Source organism: Bidens hawaiensis, unplaced genomic scaffold (assembly GCF_021521415.1).
Source record: "Bidens hawaiensis isolate Kalapana, Puna unplaced genomic scaffold, B.hawaiensis_p1.1 tig00032115_1, whole genome shotgun sequence".
In the NCBI taxonomy this organism is placed as follows: Eukaryota; Viridiplantae; Streptophyta; class Magnoliopsida; order Asterales; family Asteraceae; genus Bidens; species Bidens hawaiensis.
The window spans coordinates 1-25,816 of record NW_027495452.1 but is presented as its reverse complement, the minus strand read 5'-3'; the positions used below and the strand labels follow the sequence as shown (position 1 = coordinate 25,816).

The 25,816-nt window shown below is 35.7% G+C and overlaps 1 protein-coding gene across 1 annotated transcript; it reads right to left on the bottom strand.

The window, feature by feature from the left end:
* Positions 1–16,245: 16,245 nt before the first annotated feature.
* Positions 16,246–18,654, bottom strand: LOC143583060 (putative indole-3-acetic acid-amido synthetase GH3.1). The gene is made up of 3 exons (XM_077065478.1): positions 18,261–18,654; positions 18,080–18,181; positions 16,246–17,828 (listed from the first exon to the last, which is right to left on the bottom strand). The coding sequence occupies exons 1-3, from the start codon at positions 18,575–18,577 to the stop codon at positions 16,463–16,465; spliced, it is 1,785 nt and encodes a 594-aa protein (XP_076921593.1). The 5' UTR covers positions 18,578–18,654; the 3' UTR covers positions 16,246–16,462.
* Between the last annotated feature and the right edge of the window lie 7,162 nt (positions 18,655–25,816).

The following is a 25,816-nucleotide window of genomic DNA, read 5'->3' as shown; positions in this document are numbered from 1 at the left end:
GTTCATTTATGTTTATTTTAAATGAACAAGCATGTCTATTTTTTAAATGAACGAATATAAACATAAATATTTGTCCGATTAATATTCGTGTTCGTTTAAAGTTAAATGAACACGCAAACACACCATTTTTCGTGTTCGTTTCGTTGGTTTAAAGGCCTACACGTCCATTAGAACCATTACAACTCCTATTGGAACACTCGTCGTTTTTTTGCAACAATGTTTAAACAAGACCAATAAGTGTATAAAGGTTACAAATTTAAATAACTATGATGGATATATTTATTATATGTATTTCATTAGTTGGAGCTTTGTTGTAGGGCTCCTCTATCTTGGTTCTCGGTTTCTCAGATGGTTCTAGATTTGTATGGTCATAGACGTCTATAACATCTCGAGTTTAAGGACTATTAGAATTCATCAATATATGAAGAGTAAATCAAGATTTATCTATATGGGTTCTTGAAAGATTTAGATCCAATACGAGAGACAGAGGATTATTTTCACTAATTTTACCATTACATGTTATTGATAATGGTTAAAGATGATCATATAGATATGTTTGGCTTAAAGATTGTTAGGAACAAAGCGGCGTAGCAGAACCACACACGAACATGCACACACGATTACACGCGCAGTAAACAGAAAATAAATGATAAACACGACACAAGAATTTTTACGTGGTTCGGTCCCAGCGGGCGACCTACACAAGAATCCTTGGTATTCCAAGGTACCTTATCATTACTTTGTTCATGTTCGTTCATAAAAAATAAGGGCATGCCCGTGTGCATTCATGTTCATTCATTTAAAATCTAAATGAACAATTTGCAATGGATATGAACAAGTCTACTACATCACAATATCACTAGAACACGCATCAAAATTAGTCATTAGTCATGATCGTCAGTGGCCAAAAGGTGATAGCTGAGATTATTTAAAACCAATATATTATTTTAAAAGTGGTTATAAATTATTATTAACACAATGTTTGATTAAATAAACTAAGAACAAACACAATCTCTTCAACAACCTACAAAACTTTCACTTAACAACAAAATCCGCCCTAATTAAGGGGAATATTAGCTTAGGGTTTCTAATTGTTAAATGAACGAATAATTTGATAAAGAAGACGAGAAAAGAGTTTTTCAGGACGGTTTATTATAATTATAGCGTCACTTTCAAATAACGGCTTCCAATTATTACCCATTTACATATAAAAAGGAAACAAATCTACAAAACTTCATAATACAAATATTTATGTATAAAATATTAAAACGTATACATTATTAATAAAAAATAAATTTTTAAAAACTTAATTTTTACATATGATCATAAAATTTTCGTTAATATAATTCATAAACTAATATAACTTCTATTATATTTGATAAGAATAAAAACTAATTAACAAATTAAATGTGTCTTTTAATACACAAAAATAACTAAACTACAAAATTTATAAATACAACAAATACATACAAAATAATAAGAAAATCACAAACTAAAAATCATACTAGAAAAAATATAATAAACTAATAAGTCACTCAAAAATGAAATGATAACACATGACGTACCCATTTCAAATAGACGTGGAACTAGAATTGACCTATAGAAATTCAAATACATCAATTTATTAAAAGCTCAATTCACTATTAAGCACAAAATATATATTTTAAACAACAAAAAACAAAATGTTGGGCTACATTAATTGACAGACACATGAGAGCCATTTTTTGGTGATCCATTAAACAACATATACGTTCTACATCACCAACGAACCGTAACAACTCAATGCGAACGAAAATAACACAAACCATATAAATTTCTTTATGCATTGATGTATATTAAGACGAAAATTCACATCTTAAATAACAAAATGTTGGGTCACGTTAACTACTAGACCAATGAGACACATCTATAACATATATAAACGAAGATCCAAAAATCCTACGTATCGTGATGTGGTTGCTCCGCCCCCCCCTTTTTTTTAAAGTCACCAGATTTGTTTGATTTTTAAATGGAGGATTCTCATGCATTTGACCCGAATTCACAGGTATGGGTCTCATCAAACCCATATATTTCTTAAACAGGTTATAACATCTCATTAAATTAAAAAACTAATCTCATCAAATATTTGATATAAAAATCCTATAAAGTATGGATATACTAAAAATTAATATATGATTTATTTAAAAAAAAGAGATATATAATTTATAATTAAAAAACCAATATTATAGTAAAAAAAATAAACGGGTCTTGGGTCTCATCAAACCCATATAGCTTTTAAACCGGGCTATAACATCTCATTTATTTGTGAAACAATTTATCATCAAACCATAAGTATATTATTAACTTTCATACAATAAAAAATAAAAATTCAAAAAATAAATAAATATTAGAAACAAATAATATAGAACAACCCCCGTAATATGGGGGATAAAAACTAGTTTGAGATATAAACAAAAAACAAAGCAAACTATATTTTAACTACAACTAATAAATATAACATGTTTTATAAGTTAATGTAACCTTTAAGTTTAATACATAAACATATCCTACAAGAAAAATATACATATATAATAATTAAAAAAACAATTATTAAAAAAAACTAAAAATAACACACAAACTAAAAGCTACTTATATTATATAATAATATGTGCACCCGGTGGAAATGAAACCAAGGTGATTTCATTCCTTGATTGTTTATTTCCCGATCTCTAGCTTATTTCTATGTATACTTATCTTACTTCTTTTATCATACACTTTTACCTATTGGTTGTATATTTTTTTGTTGTTTTATTGTTTTTTGTTTTGTTTTTTAGTTTCGGCCATAATGAACGGAATGAAAACTTAGCGAATGTGAATTTTGTTTTTGTTCATTTTTCTTTATTATTTTGTTTCAGTTACCGTATCGTGTCGAACACGACGAAAACCGACCGAATTCGCGTAGACTCACCACATTTTGTTTTAGTTCCAGTACCATAACAAAAACCGACCGAATGTTGATATTTGTTTTTTAGTTCCAGTACCGTAATGAACACGACGAAAACAAACTATTGACCAAATGCTGATATTTGTTTTTTAATTCCGGTACCGTAACAAGCATAATGAAAACCGACTGAATGGTCTAGTGGTATGATGTCCACATTTCCAAATGAAGGTGGTGTGTTCAAATTCTTGTAAGTGAAAGGTTAGGGAGATTCTAATGGAAATAATTTTTTTTAAAGAGCTACCGTGTTTAACTATCTATACAATTGTCTACCATGAAATCCTACATGTCGCTCTCAGGTTGTTCCCCGCATTCTCTAGAGCCACCAGATTGCTTGATTTTTAAATGGAGGCTTCTCATGCATTTGACCCGAAATCGCGGGTATGGGTCTTACCAAGCCCAGATAGTCTTTAATGTGTTATAACATCTCATTTATTCGTGAAACTCTTTCATAATCAAAAAATAATTTTCGCGGGTCATGGGTCTCACCAAACCCGGATAATCCTTAAACGGGTTATAACATCTCATTTATTTGTGAAACAACCCCTTAATCATCAAAGAATAATTTTCACGGGTTATTGGTCTTACCAAACCCTAGTAGCTATCAAATGGGTTATAAGAACTTATTTATTGGTAAATATTTTCATCCTCAAACCCTAATTTAATTTATCTTCTTTACATGTTCTCTATTGCTGGTCTATCATCTCCACCGCCGGTTAACTTTCGATACTATCCGCCATCGTCAACTACATCAACGTCCCCCTTTTTCATTAGACAAATATTTGTGTTCATGTTTGTTCATTTAAAAAAATCAACATGTTTGTGTTCGTGTATTTTTGTTCGTTAAAAATATGAAAAACCTACACATCTCAATTGAAAGTACCCAAACTAATATATATATTAAAAACAAAAACTTAAAAAACTCCGGTATCACGGTGTGATAAAATTAGTTGATAGGATATTTGGTTCTTATCGTTACAATACTACTTTACGATATTTTAGATAGTTTTAGAGTTGACTAAATATCAAATCTTTTCATATTTGTGGTGCTACTTATATTTCTTTCCTGCGGTGTGATAAAAAAATATAAAAAAGGTGATATTCTTTCAAACACGAAACACTTTTCATATTTGTTGTGCTACTTATATTTCTTTCCTGTATAACTAGATATATAGTTTATAGATTATTGTACTAAAAAATTGTCTTACATCTATTATAAATTCAATAGATTAATCATTAAACAAAACACTTATTTTATTTTTTTTTACCACAAATTAAGATGCCTAGAGAGAGAAAACTTTTACACCGGGATAATTACAGACTAATGGCAGATAGACGGGCAACAAGCTGCGCCGCTACCCTCTTCTGAATAGCAAACCCTACCCTACTAAACACAACGTTCCCTTTAGCATGGGCGGAGTTACTGCTGACCACCTGCTGAACCCACTTAAGGAACTGAACCGCGTCAGGGCCGAGAGCGCCAAAGGTGTCGAAAGCAAACGGTATGAACACGTGCTGATTCTCAAGGCAAGCTTTCTCGTGCTTTGCTACTTTACCCGCCTCTGCCTTGTTTATCGCATGACCCACCACAAACCCATGGTCCTGTAGCCCAACGAGGGGGGACACACCTGTCAAATCAACGCACGCGTGCTTCCCTTTTTCCCATCCAAAAACAAGAATGTCAGCGGGTCGTAGGGTTGATCTCCCATCTAAAGGGTCGGTTAAGAAGTTCACCGGGGCTTCCTTTTTTGCCGAGATCCCGGCCCGCTTAAGGACGTCGTAAAGCACATCTCGAACTAGATCATGTCGATATTTAAAGCCTGGTAATTCTTTGCAATGGACTGCATGCTCCCCAAAATAATCCAAACAAGCCTTTCGGCATACGGGGCACGGGTCATCCACCGAGAAAAGGGGTACCATCAACCGGTATTTGATGATGGCCCGATATTCCACTGGCGACATACATTGCCCTAAACCTTCAATGGGAACAACTGACAGGAAATCCTGAGCGTGAGGGGCACGTAAACACTCAAACACGGCTCGCTGCCGCGGGGACAAAACGAACTTCTCTTCAACTGTCTTGACGATTTCACCATATAAGGCATTCGCCAAAATTTTATGGGCTTTAGGAGGGGCGATGTCTTTAAAGTCGAAACCGCCAAGATCAAGATCAGGAAGAGAATTATGCAGGGTATCCAACGCACCCCTATAATCAGAGTCAAACAACCCACCCCCACACTCCCGTAGGATGTGGTCTTGAAGAACCCAAGATTGGGCCCTTGAAGCCACAAAAGCGTAGGAAGAGACATCCTCAGCCGAGCAAATCCCAAGACCCCCAAAACGGGTTGGGAGGGAAGCTAACCTCCATTGTAGGTCCCCAAAAAAGGCATCACCACAAACAACAATGTCCTCGATCGCTTTCCGAAGACCCGTGTCAAAAACAGAGACGGCTCCTCCGACATAGGAAGGCTGACACGTCCTAAGCCCAAACAGAAGTTTAGCGACCCCCATACACGAACGAAGCAGGAGGAGTTCACTTTAAGGGTCACGAAGGCCTTTGAGGCATTCCATCAGCTCAACCACACGTTTTGCTCTTTTAAGGGCCAAGCCACTAATAAACTCCTCGTTTCTACTGACAGCACCACCCAAAAGTTTTACACCATGCACCGGCCTACCAATCTCCCGTGGAAATAAACCCTCTTGAGTCTTCGCCCCATCACATGTAGGCCAAAAAAACTTCAGTTTTTTTGATGTTGAGAAGAGGCCCAAAGAGGGGCCCTCCACTCTGATGATGTCTAAAGCCTTGGCAACCTGAGTAGCGTCTCCAATAAGGGTCACATCATCCAGGTACCAGGCGTGAAAAAGAAGCTTACAGCGATCTCTGATCCGGTGGACAAGGGGGTGTAAAACAAGGGCAAACAGAATAGGCCCTAAGGGATCCCCTTGCTGAACACCCCTGTGGAAGACCAAATATTATCATTTCCCACATAAAGCCTAGCTGGCTGCCCGTATAAAAAATCAACCCAAGCAAAGATGGATGGACACATTTTCCTTACCTCATTTAAAAGAGTAGTTCTATCCACAAGGTTAAAAGGCATTCGAAAAATCGACTGTAAGCATAGCCAACGACCCGTCTCGGTGGTGCGCATTTACAAACCTATTTGCACTATGAAGAACTGCCTCAGCCCCGTTTGGAACCCCGACCCCAAACTAAAAGTCGCCAAGGTATTTGGCCATATCCTTCCTCACCCCTTTCATAGCCACCTTGGAGACTACTCTCCTCCAGATTGAGCCCACTACAATAGGTCTAATCCCATTATCGGGCTTGAGAAGAGGCGTAAGGGGAGCAGATGCAACGAACCCCGCCAAACTCCTAGGGCACCCACCCCTCAAACATAAGTTAACCATAGCTGCAGTCGCCCTAAGCAGACTAGCCGCAATCACGGACCCTTCCCCACAAAGGGCGTCCAAAAGGTGTTGAGCCCTCAAACCATCTCTCCCACACGACGTCCCTTTAGGGAAGGATTTGATGCACACCAGTACACTGTCAGTCTCTGCTACAAGGGGAGGCTGTGCTGGTAAGAAAGCGGGCATGGTGGGGGGAGGCATACACGGGTGTTTATCCTCGAGAGCCTTCAAAGTTTTCTTATCAAGTGGTGTGACCCCAGACGAACATAGAACCTTAACTGCAGCGGTAAAATGACCATCGGCAACCTTACGTAACATTGCTTGACGTTAGAACCCCCTCGCTTTTTTTATCAGACCCTTTCTTAAAACCGTTTGGGCCCTCCATCGCAGGTTGAGAAAACAAAGACTGAATGAGAGTGCCAAACCCCTCACGGTCCCTCCATTGGGCTAGCGCCCGCTGTATACTGAGGCATTGACCTGTTTTCCTGTTGCCCGAACTCTTATCGTGGCGGCTGACTGGCGTAAACACACGCAGCGTACACCGAGGTAAAAGTAGTAGACGAATCCATGCATCAACCGAATCAGGCATAGCCACCACGTTGTCCAAAGCTGTGGTCAAGGCTTGGGAAAACGCCATGCGACAACTAAAAGGGATGCTCTTAACAGTTTTAATAGGAAGAGAAAAAACCCGGTCAAGGAGAGCAACATCCACACATACCTCTCCAGATGAGGAAGGCTCCGTTGTGACACACGGTCTAGGGACTCCCACAATAAAACCCTCCTCATCCCCTTCCCTTGGAATAAACCGAATAACCCGATCTTCATGGTGACACGCCCAACGGAAGGAACGAAGACGCATGCACTCCCAACACAACCATTGTTCAGACAACCTAAGGGCTTCGCAAACAGATGTAAAAAGATAAGGGTCTTCAGCAATAGCACGCCTCAAAGTATTTTTTCTATCATCCGAACCAAAATGGTGACTTTTAATATGAGGCATAAGCATACGGATCCCCTTAGACCCAGCAACACCATCGGGGCAACAATGGAACCCCTTAAAGGGGCAAGGCCAAAAACCATTAGACATGGCCAAAAAAAAACCACCGAATTGAGAACAACTTCAACCGAGACACTTAGACAATGTCTCCACCTCAAAACGAGAAGGAAAAAAAAAACAGAAACAAGAGCTACCCGACGGTTCAACAGCTTTTTGAACCGAAGCTCATAGAAATACTTACACCGAGCATTTCATCGAACACCTTGTGGGCACTTCAAAAAACGAAACAACTGAACAGTTGAAAGTGCAGACATGGCGGATGGAAGAAGTGAACACTGTTGCTGTTCTTCTACATGACTACATCTTCATCCTTCTGTCAAAGTTGTTGCAGAATTCTGTAATGAAAACGAGCATTTCATCGAACACCTTGTGGGCGCTCTGAAACAGGTTGGTATAGCTTGAGCATCTATTATAGGTTTGACATTGTGGATACTCTTATAGCTGTTACTAATGAGTTATAGACGGCTTAGATATAGACGGCTTAGATATCGATAAAATACCCACTTTGATCAACTTCATTCATCTGGTGGTACTGGTATAGTTTGAGGATCACGCGGAACCTTAAACGTAATATGCAATATTCCACCAGAATATTCCTTAGTATCAAACGTAATAGTTTCCCCCTCCTTTAACTTATAAGTATTGATTACTTGAAAGAAATCTCCAAATCGGTAATCGTATCCATCTACAGCAAACCATAGCTCGAACACCTTTCTATTTTCTTTTTCCTTTTCTTCTTCTTCTTTGTTCACCATAACGACACCAGTAAACTTAATCCTATGTACAAGTTCATTAAAATCATCTTCACCGATAAGCGTTTTTATATCTTTTTCGACTTTGCCTTGTGGCAAACTAATCATCCCTACTCTTGCTATATCATCTTTAGTGAGCGTTTTGGTTATCATCTTACCCAAAGATTTTTCTATACCTTGAAATATATTTACGTTTAACGAATATTCAATATTGGGTTACTTATAGTACACAAGAAGTAGGTTTCGGCATGCATTATCTTTCGTTGTATATTACACAATTTATTATCAATTAATATGAAATTAGTTATATGATAAGCATGCTAAATATATTTTTATTGATGAAAGTAATTAACGTATTTATTTTCTTGAATTTTAATACTATATCGGTATATTTAACAAATGATGATGCTTTAATAAAAGACTAGGTTAGAGCCCGTGTTACACACATGTGAAAATATATAAAACTTCGTATAAGTATGCATGTGTTATACATTTTAATGAAATGTAAACGTAAGATAATCGAACCATCATTAATATAATGTATCACATTGTTGTTTTAATTAAAAGAATCCAACATATAAAGATAAAAAAGAGAAAAATAACAAGTTAAAACATATTTCTAATTTGTACCACGTATTTCTAATTTATACCATGAAACAAGAAAATAGACGTTAATTAAATTTGAAGTCATATGATTTAAACTATAAAGGGTAAACATGTAGATGTTGTAACATAAGTTGTATGTTATAAAAAGTATTGTTATTGAAATTATAAGACCTATAAACACACAACATAAAGAATGCTTCAAATATAAATATAACAATGAGATATAACAATTATAAGTTTGATTAAGACGTTTAATAAAGTAACAATAAAATCCAAACTTCGTGATTTAAAGCACCACTTCAATCCAAACATCCGTACATCCGGTCGAGACGTTCATAAATAATCTCCTAAAATCCAAAAATAAAAAAATAAAAAATAACAACCTCAAAATTTTTAAAAATAAAAATGAAGACAATTAATTGTCTTTATTACTCAATAAATTGTGATTACAACCATTTATTTTGAAATTTTTTTTCAACTTAGGAGTTAATGTTTAAAATCAAATTGTTTATTAGGTGAATAATTTATTTATAGAAACTGTATACTTGGCATCCTATGAGGATAACCTAATTAAATGACATGTAGAAAATATGTGTTGCTTTAATAGTATAGTAAGAATATATTTTTTTCCCACAGGGGTCGGCCGACCCCCTGTCCTCTACACCTAGGTCCGCCCCTGGATGTGATAGGACATTAGGTTATTTATGTGATAGTTTTGTATTAGAGCTTTTAAAACATACCATGCTAATTTAGGTGCTTTTAGATACTACACCAAAAGCAACGTATCACAAAGTAAACTTGGCATGTACCGATGTACGGAAAGTGAAAGGAGTAGTGAAGTGTGGGTTGTTATTATTTTCGGTCAAACGTCATCTAAAATTTTAGAGTTAAATGCCATTTTAGTACATGTGGTTTGTTCAGTTACGTAATTTTAGTACCGTATTTGAATTTATTGCAAATGGCTATCTCAGTTTTGTAAAACTTGCAATCTTAGTACTTTTTTTTAATCCCGTCAATTTTTGTTCGTTAAGTCAGGGACACTTAAGTAATTTCGTTTTCTTTATTTTCTCTTTTCCTTTAAACATGTTTGGTTCAAGAGTTAATGGTTATTGCATGTTCAAACTAAACTTAACCCTTTTAATATTTAATATATCTGTAAAACCCATATCAAGCCCTTTCTCCTCTAACTCGTACATTAATCTCCTACTCTCTAACCCTTTGAATCCCTAGCTCATGACATTAATCCATACTCTAAATCCCCAAATCAAGCCATTTCTCTTCCATCGATCCTCGCTGGAAAAACGCACCCAACAACTGTCGCACCCACCTTCTACTCACCGGAAAAACGTACCTTCTATTTGCCGGACTGTCTCACCCATCTTCTCACCGAAAAAACGCCCCTCTTGTGCGCCGGAAAATTGCAACCAACCACCGCCGCACCCAACTCTTGCTCGCCTCACCAACACTTACATCCACCATCTTCACCCACCTCCATTATCTTCATCTCCGTTGCACCATCTCCATCACTGGAAAAGTGAGTTCCTTTCGCCACCGCCATCTGCAATCACCATTATAGCTACAAGCAACTTTATTTGCAATCACCATTATAGCTACAAGCAACTTCAAATGGAAGATCCAAATACAAATTGAAATTGGGGATTGACGGAATGTAGGGTTCAAATATGTGTGTGAAGAAACACGGAACCTAATCTCCTTACGGATCTTAGATCCAATGAGTCCACTGGGTATGAATCAAGTATAAACCGACTAACGACATGAGCACAATCTCCATAAGTCCAGTGACAGAAACCTGCAAAACAAGCACCGTAAGCTCGTTACGGGAAGGACAAGAGGGGGGGTCTTCCCGTAACCACCCTCCGGCGTGAGAATAAGTACAATTTCCGGTGAAGATAAAATACTTAAGTATTGAGAGTAAAAAGTGAAGAGTGAATGTGTACCTCATAGAGATTATGGGGTATTTATAGCCGAAGGATTATGAGAATATTATTGGCTCAGCTGTCCCATTCTAGAATATGTCTTTGTAACCGCCTAGACATGTGTCCTCATGTAATAGGTTGAGCTATACGTCCCATGTGCATGGTTGCAACCACATGGACACGTGTCCGTATATGATAGGATGAGATAAACCTAGCCATTTACATGGTTGTCACAACCTCGCCAGGTGTCCTTCTTCCATTGGCTGAAGGGTCACGTGTTTCCCACGAGGGGATCTTGGTAAATCTTCTAGAATGAAGTTGGTTAATCACATATGTCCTATGACGTTGCCTTCTGGACATCCTTGCAGGTGTAAACAATACCCTGCGGATGTCTTCTGAGGGCGTCTAGATCCTCCCGCACATAGTCTCTATGATAGATAAATATTCTTCCTTTGCCTTGAGTTATGCAGGTGGTTTATATGACCCCGCGAGTGGCTTATGAGGGGATCCCCTCTGACCCGCGGGTGGTACTTAAGGTTATTTGTGTCTTTTTAGTACCCTACCTCTATCATGTTTTAGGTAGGTTCAATGTCATTGTTTTCCTATCACTTTGTTTTTTTTACACAATGAACAATTGTGTTTTAGGGAAATGGATGGGGTGATATGTAAATTTAGGGTTTTGAAGATATAAAGAGAGGAGTTTGTTTAAAGGGAAAAAAAATAAAGAAATTAACAGAATTACCAAAGTATCCCTAACTTAACGGACAAAAATTGACGGGGTAAGATTAAAGTACTAAAATTGCAAGCTTTAGAAAACTAAGATAGTCATTTGTAATAAATTCAAAAACGGTATTAAAGTTACGTAACTGAACAAACCAGATATTCTAAAATGACACTTAACTCAAAATCTTATTTATTAGTCGTTTGGATCTTGGCTGCATTGTGGCAGAGCCTACCCAATATATATGTCTGGTAAGGCATGAGCTTGGGGCCTCCACCTTTCTATGTTTTTTATTTACATATCAAAAACATTAGAGTTAAGGTTTGTTAAATTTTGGCATGCTTATCAGTTATCACCAAACACCGAAACTGGATTACGGGAACCAAGTCGGGTAGAAGAGTAATGGAAGGGAGGGGGGGGGGGTGAATTACTGAATTCATGAAAAATGATACTAGGAAATAACCCAGTTTTATTATTTGTATTCGACCTAAATATTTACCGATGAACTACTATTTATCACTAAACACAGAACCGGGATTACGGGAACCAAGTCGGGAAGAAGAGTAATGTAAGGGGGGTTAATTACTGAATTCATGAAAAATGATACTAGGAAATAATCCAGTTTAATTATTCGTATTCGACCTAAATATTTATCTGTGAACTACTATTTTTATTTTCGCATAATCATGACTCATGTGTGAGCAAGGACTAGGAGGCTTTCTTTCTGGGCCATACTTATTATTAACCCAACAAAATTTATTTTATATGACTCGGGCCCTCGGAGCTATGACCCACAGGACATGAGAATATTTTCCCTTTTTAGCAAAATAACCATCTTCTTCTATTTATTAGGTATAAAAACTCCACATTAGTTACTTCTAAATTAATCATCTTGAATAATCTTCAATGTAACGGGTAGAACTTATTATATTGTGAGTCCAAATGTTGAAAACAAGTAAAGTTAAAAGACCATATTTATATAAATAGGTAGTGTATTTTTTCTAATATTAATTTTGAATATCATGAAACAAGATCTATGTAGTTAACTTTCAAACAAAGTCATAGCCAACTTCCCCAGACCCCAACTAGCACCATGAGTCTCTTAGCATCAATAATTGGCTGAAAACAAACCATTCTTAATTAGCAATGATTAAATTAAGGTTGTTTAGGGTGAGACCATATTTGTGAAATTGCATTGTAAAACTTAAAATAAATCGAAAAAATCATATTTCTCGAGCATTCTTGTATTGAGCAACCTGAAGAAGAATATTACCTTCCATAACTTGAAACAAAAACGACCTTGTCGTTTTATTCTTCTTCGCATAAATAGCCGCGCCCTCTTCCGGTGAACGACTTCCCATAATCCTTGATCGTCCAAAATCGCTTCCATCACAATCGCCCATGTGATGTAATGTGTTCCATTCAGCTTTGTAACCTACAATGATATCCCCCCGTTCGCTTTGGGTGAGATTATCGGTCTTTCTTCGGCATCTGCCATTGAAGCCTTTTTTCTCTTCCGTCGGTAAACACTTAACGGTGTCGAACTCCCTTGCTTCAGTCCGTTGGAACAAACACAAACAAATCAGTCCTGAACAACTTTCAGAACCGAATCCGTTCGTTCTTGAAACCCGTTAACAAATGCCTCTTTGCTAAATTAAAAAATATATATATATATATATATATATATATATATATATATATATATAGTAACTGAGAAAAAGAAAGAAATATAAAAATCCTTTGACTTTTGCGTTTCCTTGTACACAAAAAGAAATCTCTGCAACCTTATCCACAAAAATCCAAATACGTTTGTGACACTCCTTTAATCACAAAACAATCAAATCACACAAATTGGAAAAGTTGGAAATCCGAGATCTATATATTAGAACCCAATTTTTAACACATCTAAAAAAAAAAAAAAAATCCGAGATCTCTCTTTGTAAACCTGATCAACGGACCTCTTTACTTTTCCAATCGCAACTACCGGACAAGAATGAGCAACTGCCAGAGATCCGCCCGACCTGTCACTGCTCACCGTAGAACCGAACCCTCGTTCTCGAATTCGACAAACCCAACGCCTGCCTTGCTTGAACAGGACCTGCGAAACCTGCTGGAACCGAACAAATCCTTCTGTTCGATCTACAATTCTCGTCTCGCCGCTCGAACACAAACCTGGTTGTTCTTGGTTTGCTTCTCCTGCGATCTATAGGCTATTCAATCCTTGCTCTGATACCAATTAATGGCCCGGATCGAATTAAACACGAGAATATATTTGGCACAACTCACCAATTTTATTAATCAAGAAATTAACTCAAAACTTGATCAATTCTCTCTTAACCCTTACATGAATTCTTTGGGGTTATATAGAGGCTCGATTACAATTAGAGTAAAACACAAACTCCTATTTATCTATTAAATAAAATCCCATCTCTATCTAATAAATAACAAAGATAATTATCTCTAATTGCAATAATTAAATAATTATTGAGATCGATCCATTGGCTCAAACCAGCCCCACCTTCCCGACCCATAACTCGGTTCGGGAATTAACTCCAACACAACCAACTTCGAAGCCCAAAAGGAGTACCCTTGGCCTGCTAGTCCAACATGCGCAACATATTTTAGATTTTTAGTCATGCGTCACTTGTAGGCTAAGCCTAGCTTACAAATGCACTTCCTTAGCTTATCTGTCTTGTAGACTAAGAAAAACATACTCTTAATTATATGTGTGAGTTTAACCGATGATGACCGAGTTTCCACTGCGTACCCGCCAAACGCACATGTTGAAAGCAATTATTAAGATTTTAAATCGTTTTCTTTTCAATCGGGATATGTTTGAAGAACATATTCTTTCAATCGGATATGTTTGAAGAACATATTCTTATTAATTCATTTACATTTGTAGCAGTGCCAGCCTGGCATACAAAGGCCCGGCCCAAAGGTGAGGCAGGGTAGTCGACGGCCATAGGCCCGACACCTCGCTAGGCCCGAAACTTTTTTTATAGAAAAAAATTATATGTATTTTTATGAAACAGAATATGTATAATCAATGTTTCAACACATTTACATAAACAATAGTTTGGTCTAGTGGCAAAGATGTATGACAAAGAACCAAGAGGTTGTGGTTTCTATTCTTATTTGAAACATTATTAAGTTTATTTTTATACAAAACTTTTTTACACAACTCAAATCATAACCAAGTAAACCCACTTAAAATTAAATTGTTTAAACCCAACAAAATATTCCTATTACTTAGGGCCTAAAAAAAATTTCGCTTTTGGCCCAAAAAAAATTTCGTGTTCTCGAAGCCGGCCCTGAGCATACATATCGTGTTATCGTTTAGAAAAGTGTCACCTTTTTTACTTTGATGCTTGTAGAAAATCAATCCCGTAGTCTACAAAATCCAAAATGGTAGGCCGAAAAAGTTTGCGTGCGTCTTTTTGCGTCTATTCAAAGTTTTAAATTTTCATGTAACTGGAAAATTTTCTCTATATGTGCTTAATTATTCGTGTGTGTTTCTACATACATTCCGTTACGTATACGAATTTTTATTATGCAGTTTTAACCTAATTTTACTATATATGTTTACTTAAACAATCGTGACATTACTTCAAAGCTAAATATTTAACTAAGATCATATTATATGTCTTTCCAACCACCTTGAGTCATTTGTTGCAATACATATAGCTAATAATCTAATATATTATATATATGTGATTTATTATTAACTTAATTACTGGACTATATATTTAATGATGATTGCAATATAATATTAAACAATCATTGATTTAAAAAAGAATAATATAAATATAATTTAATATAACTAAATAAAAGAACGTCCAACGAGAAGAGAAGAATTGCATGTGCATTGTGGTTTAAAACTTCACATCCATTTATGAATTTCACGTTCCTCTCATTAAGGCATGCAATTCTAGCTATATTAAATCCAACCTAACAACTGTACAGTTTTCACTTTGCTTTTTTATTAATAAACATACACTAATTAATTACTTCATATGAAATTATGTCCAGACTAGATATAGGCATATAGCCTCCAAACTACGACAATTAACAAGATACACACGTATAAGTATCGTATACGCAAATTACATATGCAAAAGTACTTTAGTACGGTTTTTGGTTATTGTTCACGTCTAGGAACAAATTAAGTTTTTAACAATCCGTACTCATGATAAACTTACAAAACAAGTAATACAAGCTGTCACAAATCCATGTGCCACCTTAATTAGATTGTTATTATCATGAACTCTGTTAATTTGCTTGTTTGTCACGTAACAAATTTTAACTTTCTGTCAAACTAACTTATGTGTTAAAGAAAGGAGTTTCAAACTACGATAATTAACAAGATATACACGCATAAGTAGTGGTGGATCTAGAAGCAAAATTCAGGACTATCTTAAAATTTTCTTTGGACCCTACAGCATCCCGGGATACTCCTCATTATGTTAGATCGGCCTATGCATATAAGCATGCGCAAATGTGACTTGTATATGCAAAAGTATAATGTTTCAGAACAAATTAATTTGAAGTTTTTGATGATCGACGCGTGTTAAAATTACAAAACAAGTAATACAAGTCACAAATCCATGTGCCACTTTAGAGAAATTAATATATTGAATATTGTTAGCTTGTTTGTCACGTAATAAAAATAAACGTTGTGACGAATCAACTTATACATCAAAGAAAGGAGTTTCAATTTCTTACTACACAAGCAAGATACATTACATGCATACGTACAAGTTCTTATTTAAGAAAAAAATAAAAAAACTTGTAACGTCCCCATCTTAATCGCCTAATTAAAACTATACATAATTAATTAATAATCACACACACATTAAAAAAACACAAATCCTAAACCATCGAATCTTTCTTACATTTGACTTCAAATATGGTCGGTTTCGCGTGACAACTAAACAATATACGTAAATCATTAATCATTAATCACCTGTACGTGTTCGTGTACGTGTACGTCCAACTCAATTAACGACGTCGTTCGGGTGTCCAATGAGGCAACGTTTGACTGAAACACGATGACGTCACTCTCGAGTCAAGTAGTTCCATAATCGGAGTAAAGTTTACACACCGTGGAACCTTGTATTGATTGATCGAAGCACCTCTTGATATTGCATAATCCATGAGTTCTTCGAACGTACCGTTTTTCACGACCCGAATCTCCAACGCCCCGATCGAATTGCACTCGACCCGACCCTGTCGGTAAACCGAGTTCAAGGACTCCTCCATTGCTAAACAACATTTTTCTAACACATCTTTTGTGGGAGAGTTTAATGGATCTTTTATTAATAACTCCCAATAGATTACGTAATGTCCCGGGATTGTTTTCGTGTCCGCGTAGCTCGTGTACTCAACTACGGTGGTGTTGAATTCGGTTAAAAGTTTTGACGCGTTCTCCACCGCAGACTGCAACTCTGCCTCGTCCGTTTTATCCGAGTCAATGCTCAAAAGCACGTTTTTGCGTCGGATAAAACGGAACTGTGGGGCAGAGTTGTGGAACCCCGTGACACGGAGGATGTCACCTACGCGGTACCTGCATAGGCCTGCGTAAGTGGTGATTACTAGTTCGTATTCTTTTCCGACTTCCACGTTGACTAGGTCAACGAGTTTGTCGCTTCTCGCAGTTGGTGAATTCGGGTCGTGTGGGAGAAACTCGAAGTACGCCATGTTTGGCATGATGGTGTACGAAACTTCGGACGGTTTGCACATCGGGTTCAGATTGAGTCCGAAATAACACTCGGACGAAGCGTACATTGTACAAACTTTCGGTAACCCGCCGCTATAATAATCCAAAGTTGGAATGTATTGAGCCATTGCACCTGTGACAATCACTTCTAAATATTTTGTATTCGGCCAAATTCGTGTGATAATTCGTTCCCAGTTATCCTTTGAGCACTCGGATTCAATAAAATCCGCAAGCTCCGGGTCTGGTCGCAGCACCCGGAGCATGCATGCTCGGATATCCGAATCAGAAATCTTTGAATTCAAAGTTCCTGTTCGGATATCACGTGCAAGCTCCCGCCAGTTAAGCTGGAGGAAGCGAATTGCACGAAGAAGACCCGAGGCGAAGATGGCGCCAAGGCGAAGTACTTGTTGACGCTCATAGAGTCCACATAACATTTGCGAATACAAACTTTGAAATGAATCCGGGCAAAGAATAGCCTCATTTGGGCTCGTGTACACATTATACGGGTCAAAGGCTCGGGTCTTGAAATGGTCACTTTTGTAGTAGCTAGTTAAAACGGGTCGGGCCATCAACCCGCCGGGTGTCTTGGTTTCGGACTTGACAAATAGGAAGTATAGTCCCTTTCCCTTGTCTAATCCAGGCATGTACCTATTACAAACAATACAGAAAAAAATGTCACATAATCGTATTGTATTAATTTACTTTACAAAGACAGTATAGTCATAACTATATAAGACAAAAACAAGTTTAAAAATTTTTATATTTATGTTTTGATACGTATTATAATTCTAATAAAATATTGAGATATAAATAAATATGAAATATAATTTATGGTGTTACTTTCTTCATAATCATTATTGTACTTTCTTTCAAATAACGTTAACTAGTTGTCAACTTACAGGTTCATCACTGGCATGAGAAGACTGTACAACAGTTGCCGTCGATCCAACTCTTCTTTAATCGTGGGCATGAGTTTTCGCTCACCGGCAGATGTCCCTGAGCTGTTCATGTTCATAATACAAAAAGTTAGAATGTATAACTTATTATTAAAATTTTGTAATAATATCAAGTACTATTCACCTAGTGAGAAACTCAGAAATTGGATGAGCTGATAAAATAGGAGATTTATCGCCATTAGCAATACGTTGAATAATGGGTTCAAGATCCTCATAAGTAACCATCGGAACCTTGGACTTAAATGTTTCCCGGTCACTTGCACCGGCGAGATTATGCAGCCGGAGATACTCCGTCTCGGCGTTCCGGCTAAGAATCTCCGCCAGCACCTTCTCTTGTACGGCGTCAGCGTTTCTCGTCATTTCTTCAATAAACTGAAGCGCCTTTGCGTCTTTCTCACATACCGGTGGGCCCAACGGCGAACACAAAGCATCAACCGCCATTAATAATAACAATAATAATAATAAAAATAACTTTCAGTTAGCCTTAAAAAACAAATGATGATGGAATGAATGTGTGTTTTGGTTGTATGTTGAAGTGATGGAGAATGATGAAGGGGGTGGCAGGTTTTATATAGGAATAGTCACGTGACATGTCATGGTGGGGCCCATGGGGTGGGAAAGTAACTAAAAGTTAGAGAGAGGGGTGGAGAGGTGATGGGTAACTATGTAAAATTGAAGAAGGAATGGCGGGGTGTAGGGTTGAAAGGGGACAGGTGGGCCCCATGACACAGGAGACACGTTGGCACACGCGGCTGTTTTCTGGTAATGTTGTTGCCGTTTGATTAAGACGGCTGGCCGGCTCTATGTATGTGTGTGTGTGTCAACTGTTGCAAACGTGGCACGTGAGAAAAACCAACACACCTAATTAATATAAGTTTTATTAATAATAATAACAATAATAATAATAATAATATGGGTTTATTACGTTACATTTGCGTAATACAGTTAATTACGATTGAAGCTGGGTTGGCGACTGTTGGGAAATTATCTGTGAAATCGTTAGGGCGGTTATGGCAGATTATGTATTGAATTATAGCTGGGAGTCATTAGAAAAAAATTATTTGAGGTGAATGGGTTTTGATTAACGTAATTTGTTTTGCTATATAGGTTAAAGTTTTGAGATGTAACCTTTTTGGTTGATGAAAAGTTTTTTTTATATTTTTTTACCGGTCGGATTTGAAATTGGTGTTGCTAGGATTTGATGGTTGTGGGTCATTTAAAACTATATTTTTTACGGGGTCGGATGTGATGTGGTGTTGCTAGGATTTGACAGGGTTTGTGAGTCATTTGAAAAGCGAGATAAACATTGGTTTTTAACTGAGCAAATTTAACACCATCAAAATGTTTGGAAAATACCGATTCTTAGTTGTTTCACGTGGATAATACAAAGACCCATGCCATACTCATTAGATTGCTCAAGCTAGGTTCTTCTCCGCATGTCGGTTTTTAGGTTATGTCGGTTTTTAGGTTCCTTGTGGGTTATATGTTTAGGAGAGGGTTTTTTTTGACGTGTTTTGGTATTTCACTATTTCTATTTTCTCTATTCCGTGAGTTTTTTCTTTGGCTTTGGCTTGTTTCTAACATAGTTTACTTGTTTCTAACATATTTATGACTTTGAAAATCTCAATAATATATATTTTCTTTTTTTTTCCTCTTAAGTGTATGTGATTTTCATTTCTTTCTATTTTAGTCTTTATAACTAATGTTGTTACGTTGTGATGTTAAGTTAAAAGTCATTTATGTCTTTAATTTGACCTTTATGTACAAAATCTTATTCTAGGAGTTTCAGGTTTCTAAAAAGAAAATAAATAAGTAAATTAACAAATAAAAGGAATTTAAATGTGTTTTACCTTTAAAACAAAAAACATATTCGCGCAGACAGTGGGTGGTGGTGGTGGACTGTAACACCTTTGGCAAACACAACATCGTCCCTCTCTTAGGAAAATCCCACATCGGCCGTGGACAAGAGAGATCCTTGGTTCATAAATAATGTCCTGCCTCTTCAATCACCAACGCGTTTTGGGCAACCAAAAACAAATCCGTGAGCTCTTCGTGGGCAGAGCGGACAAAACTGGTGGTGCGAGGGGCCGGATGTTACAGGTGGTATCAAAGCCACTCTTGTGTCGTTCGGGATGATGGGACACGCCTCATCGAGGACGATGAGTCCAAAGGGGGGTTGTTTGTAACACCCTTGGCAAACACAACATCGTCCCACACTTAGGCAAATCCCACATCGGCAGTGGACAAGAGAGATCCTTGGTTCATAAGTAAATGTCCTGCCGATGTTGTGTTTGCCAAGGGTGTTACATGGACAATGTCAAAATGGGTGGTGGTGTATAACTCTCTGTAAACTTTAGAAGATCTTATAAGTTGATCCAATTCTGAATCAAGAAGAATTCACGCAGATGTTTTATAATGAAACATTTTCGAAAAAACAACAATTTGTAGATAGCAATGTATGCGCGTTGTTTGTGTGGCGCTGACAAAAAAACAAACATCACCTTACTCACTTCCAAAACATGCCCTTGTTGGTACCAACAAAAACTTAGCGTCAAAAGCTCAAGAGTTGATTAAATTGTAGTATAAGGTGGATTATGGTGGTTGAGTAGTGAGGTGGACGAAGTGGGGAAAATATGATACTGAAAGAGTGGAAAGATGAATCGGTACCAACCGGAACATTGTTGCAGCTACCAGGTAGGCTGGTACCGTCAAAAACCACTTCGTATGGTGGTTCTCTCAAAAAACGTGACCATTTTTCATTTAGGTTTAAAGCGCTCGCTCCACCAATGTGAGACATAAAAGTGCGTGTGTGTACATAAGAAATGTTTAGGAATGAGGACTAAGAATATAACCACTTTTTAGATTATTTATGGATGAAGTAAGAAGTGGAAGAAAAAAATAATTTTACATTAACATGAAGAAAAAATGTTAAGAGATGAGAGAGTACAAACGATCGATAAAACGCACTCTCTCCACCCTGATAGTGAAGGAGGAGCCATCATGAGAGCAAATAGGAAGGATCGACAATGAATGAGTCAATAGATTAACATTTTACTTTTTGTGATTCTGTATTATTTTATAGTACAAAACTAGCCATACATTCTCTATTAAAAGTTTGTATGTAATGTAAAACAACTTAAATGTTCTTGTAATTAAGAGTATAATCAATAGTGTTATTCTCGCGAACGAAAGCCAATACAAACTCTTTAAATTATATATATCATTAGTTTTGATTTCCCCGTATTACAAAGTTATTTTACATTATTCATTTCTAATATTTATATTTTTATAGACAGAATTACAGAAATTATTCTTTATGTTTGCACTGAATTTCAATGGTTGTCATTTATCTTTAAAAGTAACATATTTTATATTTTATGTTTCCAAATGTTACACCATTTGTCCTTTAGCCCTAACCTAATTAGTTTTTATCGTTAAGTATGGTCATGTGCCTTGCACGTGAGGATAACTTAGATTTTACCCACTTATTAAAAAAAACATTTTAGAAATAAATGAATACATGCATACAGTATTCTCTCTCTCTCTCTTCCGTTCAATCGTTCATACACCATCACCACCACCGTTTCTCCGGCGAGCCACCACGGCCACCGGAACCCCTACCACACCAACCTCTCTCCTTCCATTTTAAACATTTGTCGGAAACTACCACCACCGGAAACCGCCGCCGCACCGTGTCGTTTCGGATCTGTATAAAGAGTTTTTTTTTCCGGTGATAACCCATAACCTTGCAACCAACTCAAACCTTCGTCAGCCACTACGACAGCCTCCTTAAGTAGTTTCGGATCTATTCTTTGAGAAATGAGTTTCAGATCTGCAAAATCCATTTACGAGTGACACCGCAGTCGCCACCAGGAGTTCACGGCAAAGGCACGATGGTGTTTATAGCCATAGGTTTTCAGATGGTGTTGTCGATGGGAGACAGAAATGTTGTTGTGGTAGATTTAATGAAAGTAAGTCATGGCGGAGGTGGGTACGACGACGGTGCAGCGGTGGTTTCCGGTGGTAGTGGTTTCCGGCCATTGTTTAAAAGGGAAGGAGAGAGGTTGGTGGGGTAGGGGTTTCGGTGGCCGTGGAGGCTCGCCGGAAAAAACGGTGGTGGTGATTGTGTATGAACGGAAGAGAGAGAGAGAGAGAGTGAGAGAGAGAGAATACACACACATATATGATTGATTTCTTTTGAGAACCGCTTAGAGTTTTAAGAACTCGAAAGAATTCAACGTAACAACTTTTTTTTTTTGAATTTTTTTTACACACGTGTAATACGTAAGTGTAAGTAATGTACAAAAAATTACCGTTATTTTTTACACACCGAAACGACTTTTTACACATGTGTAACTAAAGTTTAAACTTGTGTAATCAACAAAATTTTATTCTCTCTTCTAATTCTTTTTTTAATCAAATTTAATCTTATCCACATATTCCAACTCATTTAATTAAATGTATGGTCTAAAATTGAGTTCTTAAAGTTCTTAAAACTCATCAAGTTCTCAAAATATCCCTCCCCTATATATATATATATATATATATATATATATATATATATATATATATATATGAGAGGGTTATTTTAAGAACCATGATGAGTTTTAAGAACTTTAAGAACTCAATTTTAAACCACACATTTAATTTAATGATTTGAAATGTATGGCTTAGATTAAATTTAATTAAAAAATGAAGCAGGAGAGAAAATAAATATTTTTGATAATTACACAAATTTAAACGTTAGTTACACATGTGTAAAAAGTCGATTTGGTGTGTAAAAAAATACCGTAATTTTTTTTACATCACTTACACTTACGTATTACACATGTGTAAAAAAAATTTGTTACGTTGAGTTCTTTCGAGTTCTTAAAACTCAAAGTGGTTCTCAAAAGAAATCAATCATATATATATATATATATATATAAAAGAGTTCAAATAAAAAACAATTGTTTTGTGATAAGTGTGAGAAGACTTTAAAATAAAGTAAACCACCTAAATATAACACTATAACATGTAAATATGAAACTATACAACTTTTAGAAACCACCAATCTCAACCACTAGATCCTATATTCAATGGTATACATCTATTCTTATGTTTCTCACAAAACTATTGTTTTTTACATTAACCCTACCATATATATATATATATATATATATATATATATATATATATATATATATATATATATAAAAGAGTTCAAATAAAAAACAAGTGTTTTGTGAGAAGTGTGAGAAGAGCTTTAAAATAAAACAAACCACCTAAATATGACACTATACAATGTAAATATGAAACAATACAATTATTTAGAAACTACCAATCTCAACCATAGATCATAGATCCAAGGGTCTAGATCTATTCTTATTTTTCTCACAAAAATATTATTTTTTACATTAACCCTATCCTATATATATATATATATATATATATATTCTTTAATTTTTAAAATGAATTTTTAATAAGTGGGTAAAATGACTAAGTTACCCTCACGTGCAAGACACATGACTATAATTAACGATAAAAACTAACTGGGTTAGGGCTAAAGGACAAACGGTGTAACATTTGGAAACGTAAAGTATAAAACATGTTACTTTTAAAGATAAAGGACAACCACTGAAATTTAGTTCAAACATAAAGGACAATTTCTGTAATTCTATCTATTTTTATATATTAATTTTATGTACTTTAAGAAGTTAATGATATACTTAGGGTATGATGATGAAATTGTTTCATAAATAAATGAGATGTTATAGCCCAAACTATGTGAGTTTGGTAAGATTCATAACCCGCTTATTTTTCACTATAAAATTGTTTTCAAAATAATATCTCTTTTCTGAATCCGAATATTAATATTTAGTATATCCATGATTTATAGGATTTTCATAACAAATATTTGGTGAGATTAATTTTTACATTAATGAAATGTTATAATCCGTTTAAAAATAATCTAGGTTTGGTGAGACTCGTATCCGAATTTAGGTTAAATGTATGGGAATCCTCCGTTTACAAATAAAACAATATGATAGTTTGAGCAAATTTAGAGATGTTTCGTTTATATAGATTTAAATAGATTTAAGATTGAGATATGTATACTTTGTAAAATTTAAAAGATTATTTGTTATCTTGCCGTTTATTTTTGTATGTTTGGTTAACAATGAAATAAAATAAATAATAATAAAACTTCTAGATAACTGTATGCATTGATAGCACATTGAACATTATGCTCCTAATTTGCCTAACATTTTGTCCACTTCACTTTTATCATCCAAATAATAATGATCTTTTCTTGCATTATAATTTTTCCTCAAAAAGAACGTGTCCACGCATAGAGTCGTTTCTAAGAATCTCTTAAAATTTTGAAGCTTAGTACGAGTATTAAAAACGGTGTTTAAATCACGTTTTTAATTATGTGATAGATACTTTGACATTTTTATCAGTTATGTTGCATTTTCAAACCTCAATATGGACTAAAGCAAAAAACCAATAATAATAAAAAAAAGTTACTTTAATAGTGATATAAAACACAAAAGAAAGTTTTTCTATAAAAGTAAAAATACTACAAATGACATTGAACCAATGGCCTTTAATTCCATAAACTACCACTATTTTCATTGCAACAATAAATCATTTTGTAGACTTACGTTTTAAAACAAAATTATATAAAAATATATAATTTTTCAACAATTATGGGCCTCTTAGGAAAATAGGCATGGGTCTATTGCCTTTCTCGGTCTTCTTTTGAGTCGGCTCTGCCACGACTATATCAATCGTAACAACTCACAAAAATGAGGGGTCTTTTTATCGGAGTTGAATGTACAGTGTTTTCATGTCATTATTAAATTATCAACTAAAAGTAACATAACTTTTTGTATTTGTTGTTTTCTGGTTATAACTTTTAACGTATATTGTTTTATAAAATTTTGAGTATACCGTTGTGAGTTGTGACGTGTTTATCTTTATATAAGTTTGTTTAAAACTAAGTTGCGGGTGAAAACTTACAAGTCATCTGAGCACCCATGTAAACGTATACATATCTGACGTCAACTTTTTTCATGGTTCAATGTGCTCATCGCAGTGCTAGTCGATAGGGCGGGTTCAAGTAAACGTTTTAATTTTATAGTTATAGACCTTGGACAACGTTAATATCTTTTGTGGTCTTTCGTTGCGCAACGCGTGCAAATTTAGTATTATTTTCAATGATTTAGCAAACAAAAGAAAATAAAGTAACATATCATAACTTCAATCACAAAAAGAATAAATAAACAAAGAACAATGCATATAATATATGAGATACATGGTAATTAAAGAATGGTTCTATCGACAGTCGCTCCTAATCACCCGGTTATTTAAAAAATGAGCAATTTACACATTGTTTGACCATTGCTCTCACCGAACCCTGGTTTGGTCGTAAAAGCGTAACTTCTAATGATTTGGCCTGTTATTATGTCTTTATATAACTGTTTAAGGCCTGAACACGTACATTTTCTATGATTTTGGTTCGGACAAGTCATCCGGGCACACTTGTATTTTAAAGTGTATTACCTTTCTTTAAGGCCTAGCCACATGAGTCCGCCTTTTTGTAATGTTTTAAAGCTTGAGCATGCTATTATGCCTTATATGACACTAGTCAATACATAACACAATTACAATTACAAATGTAACGCTTTATAAGTTATA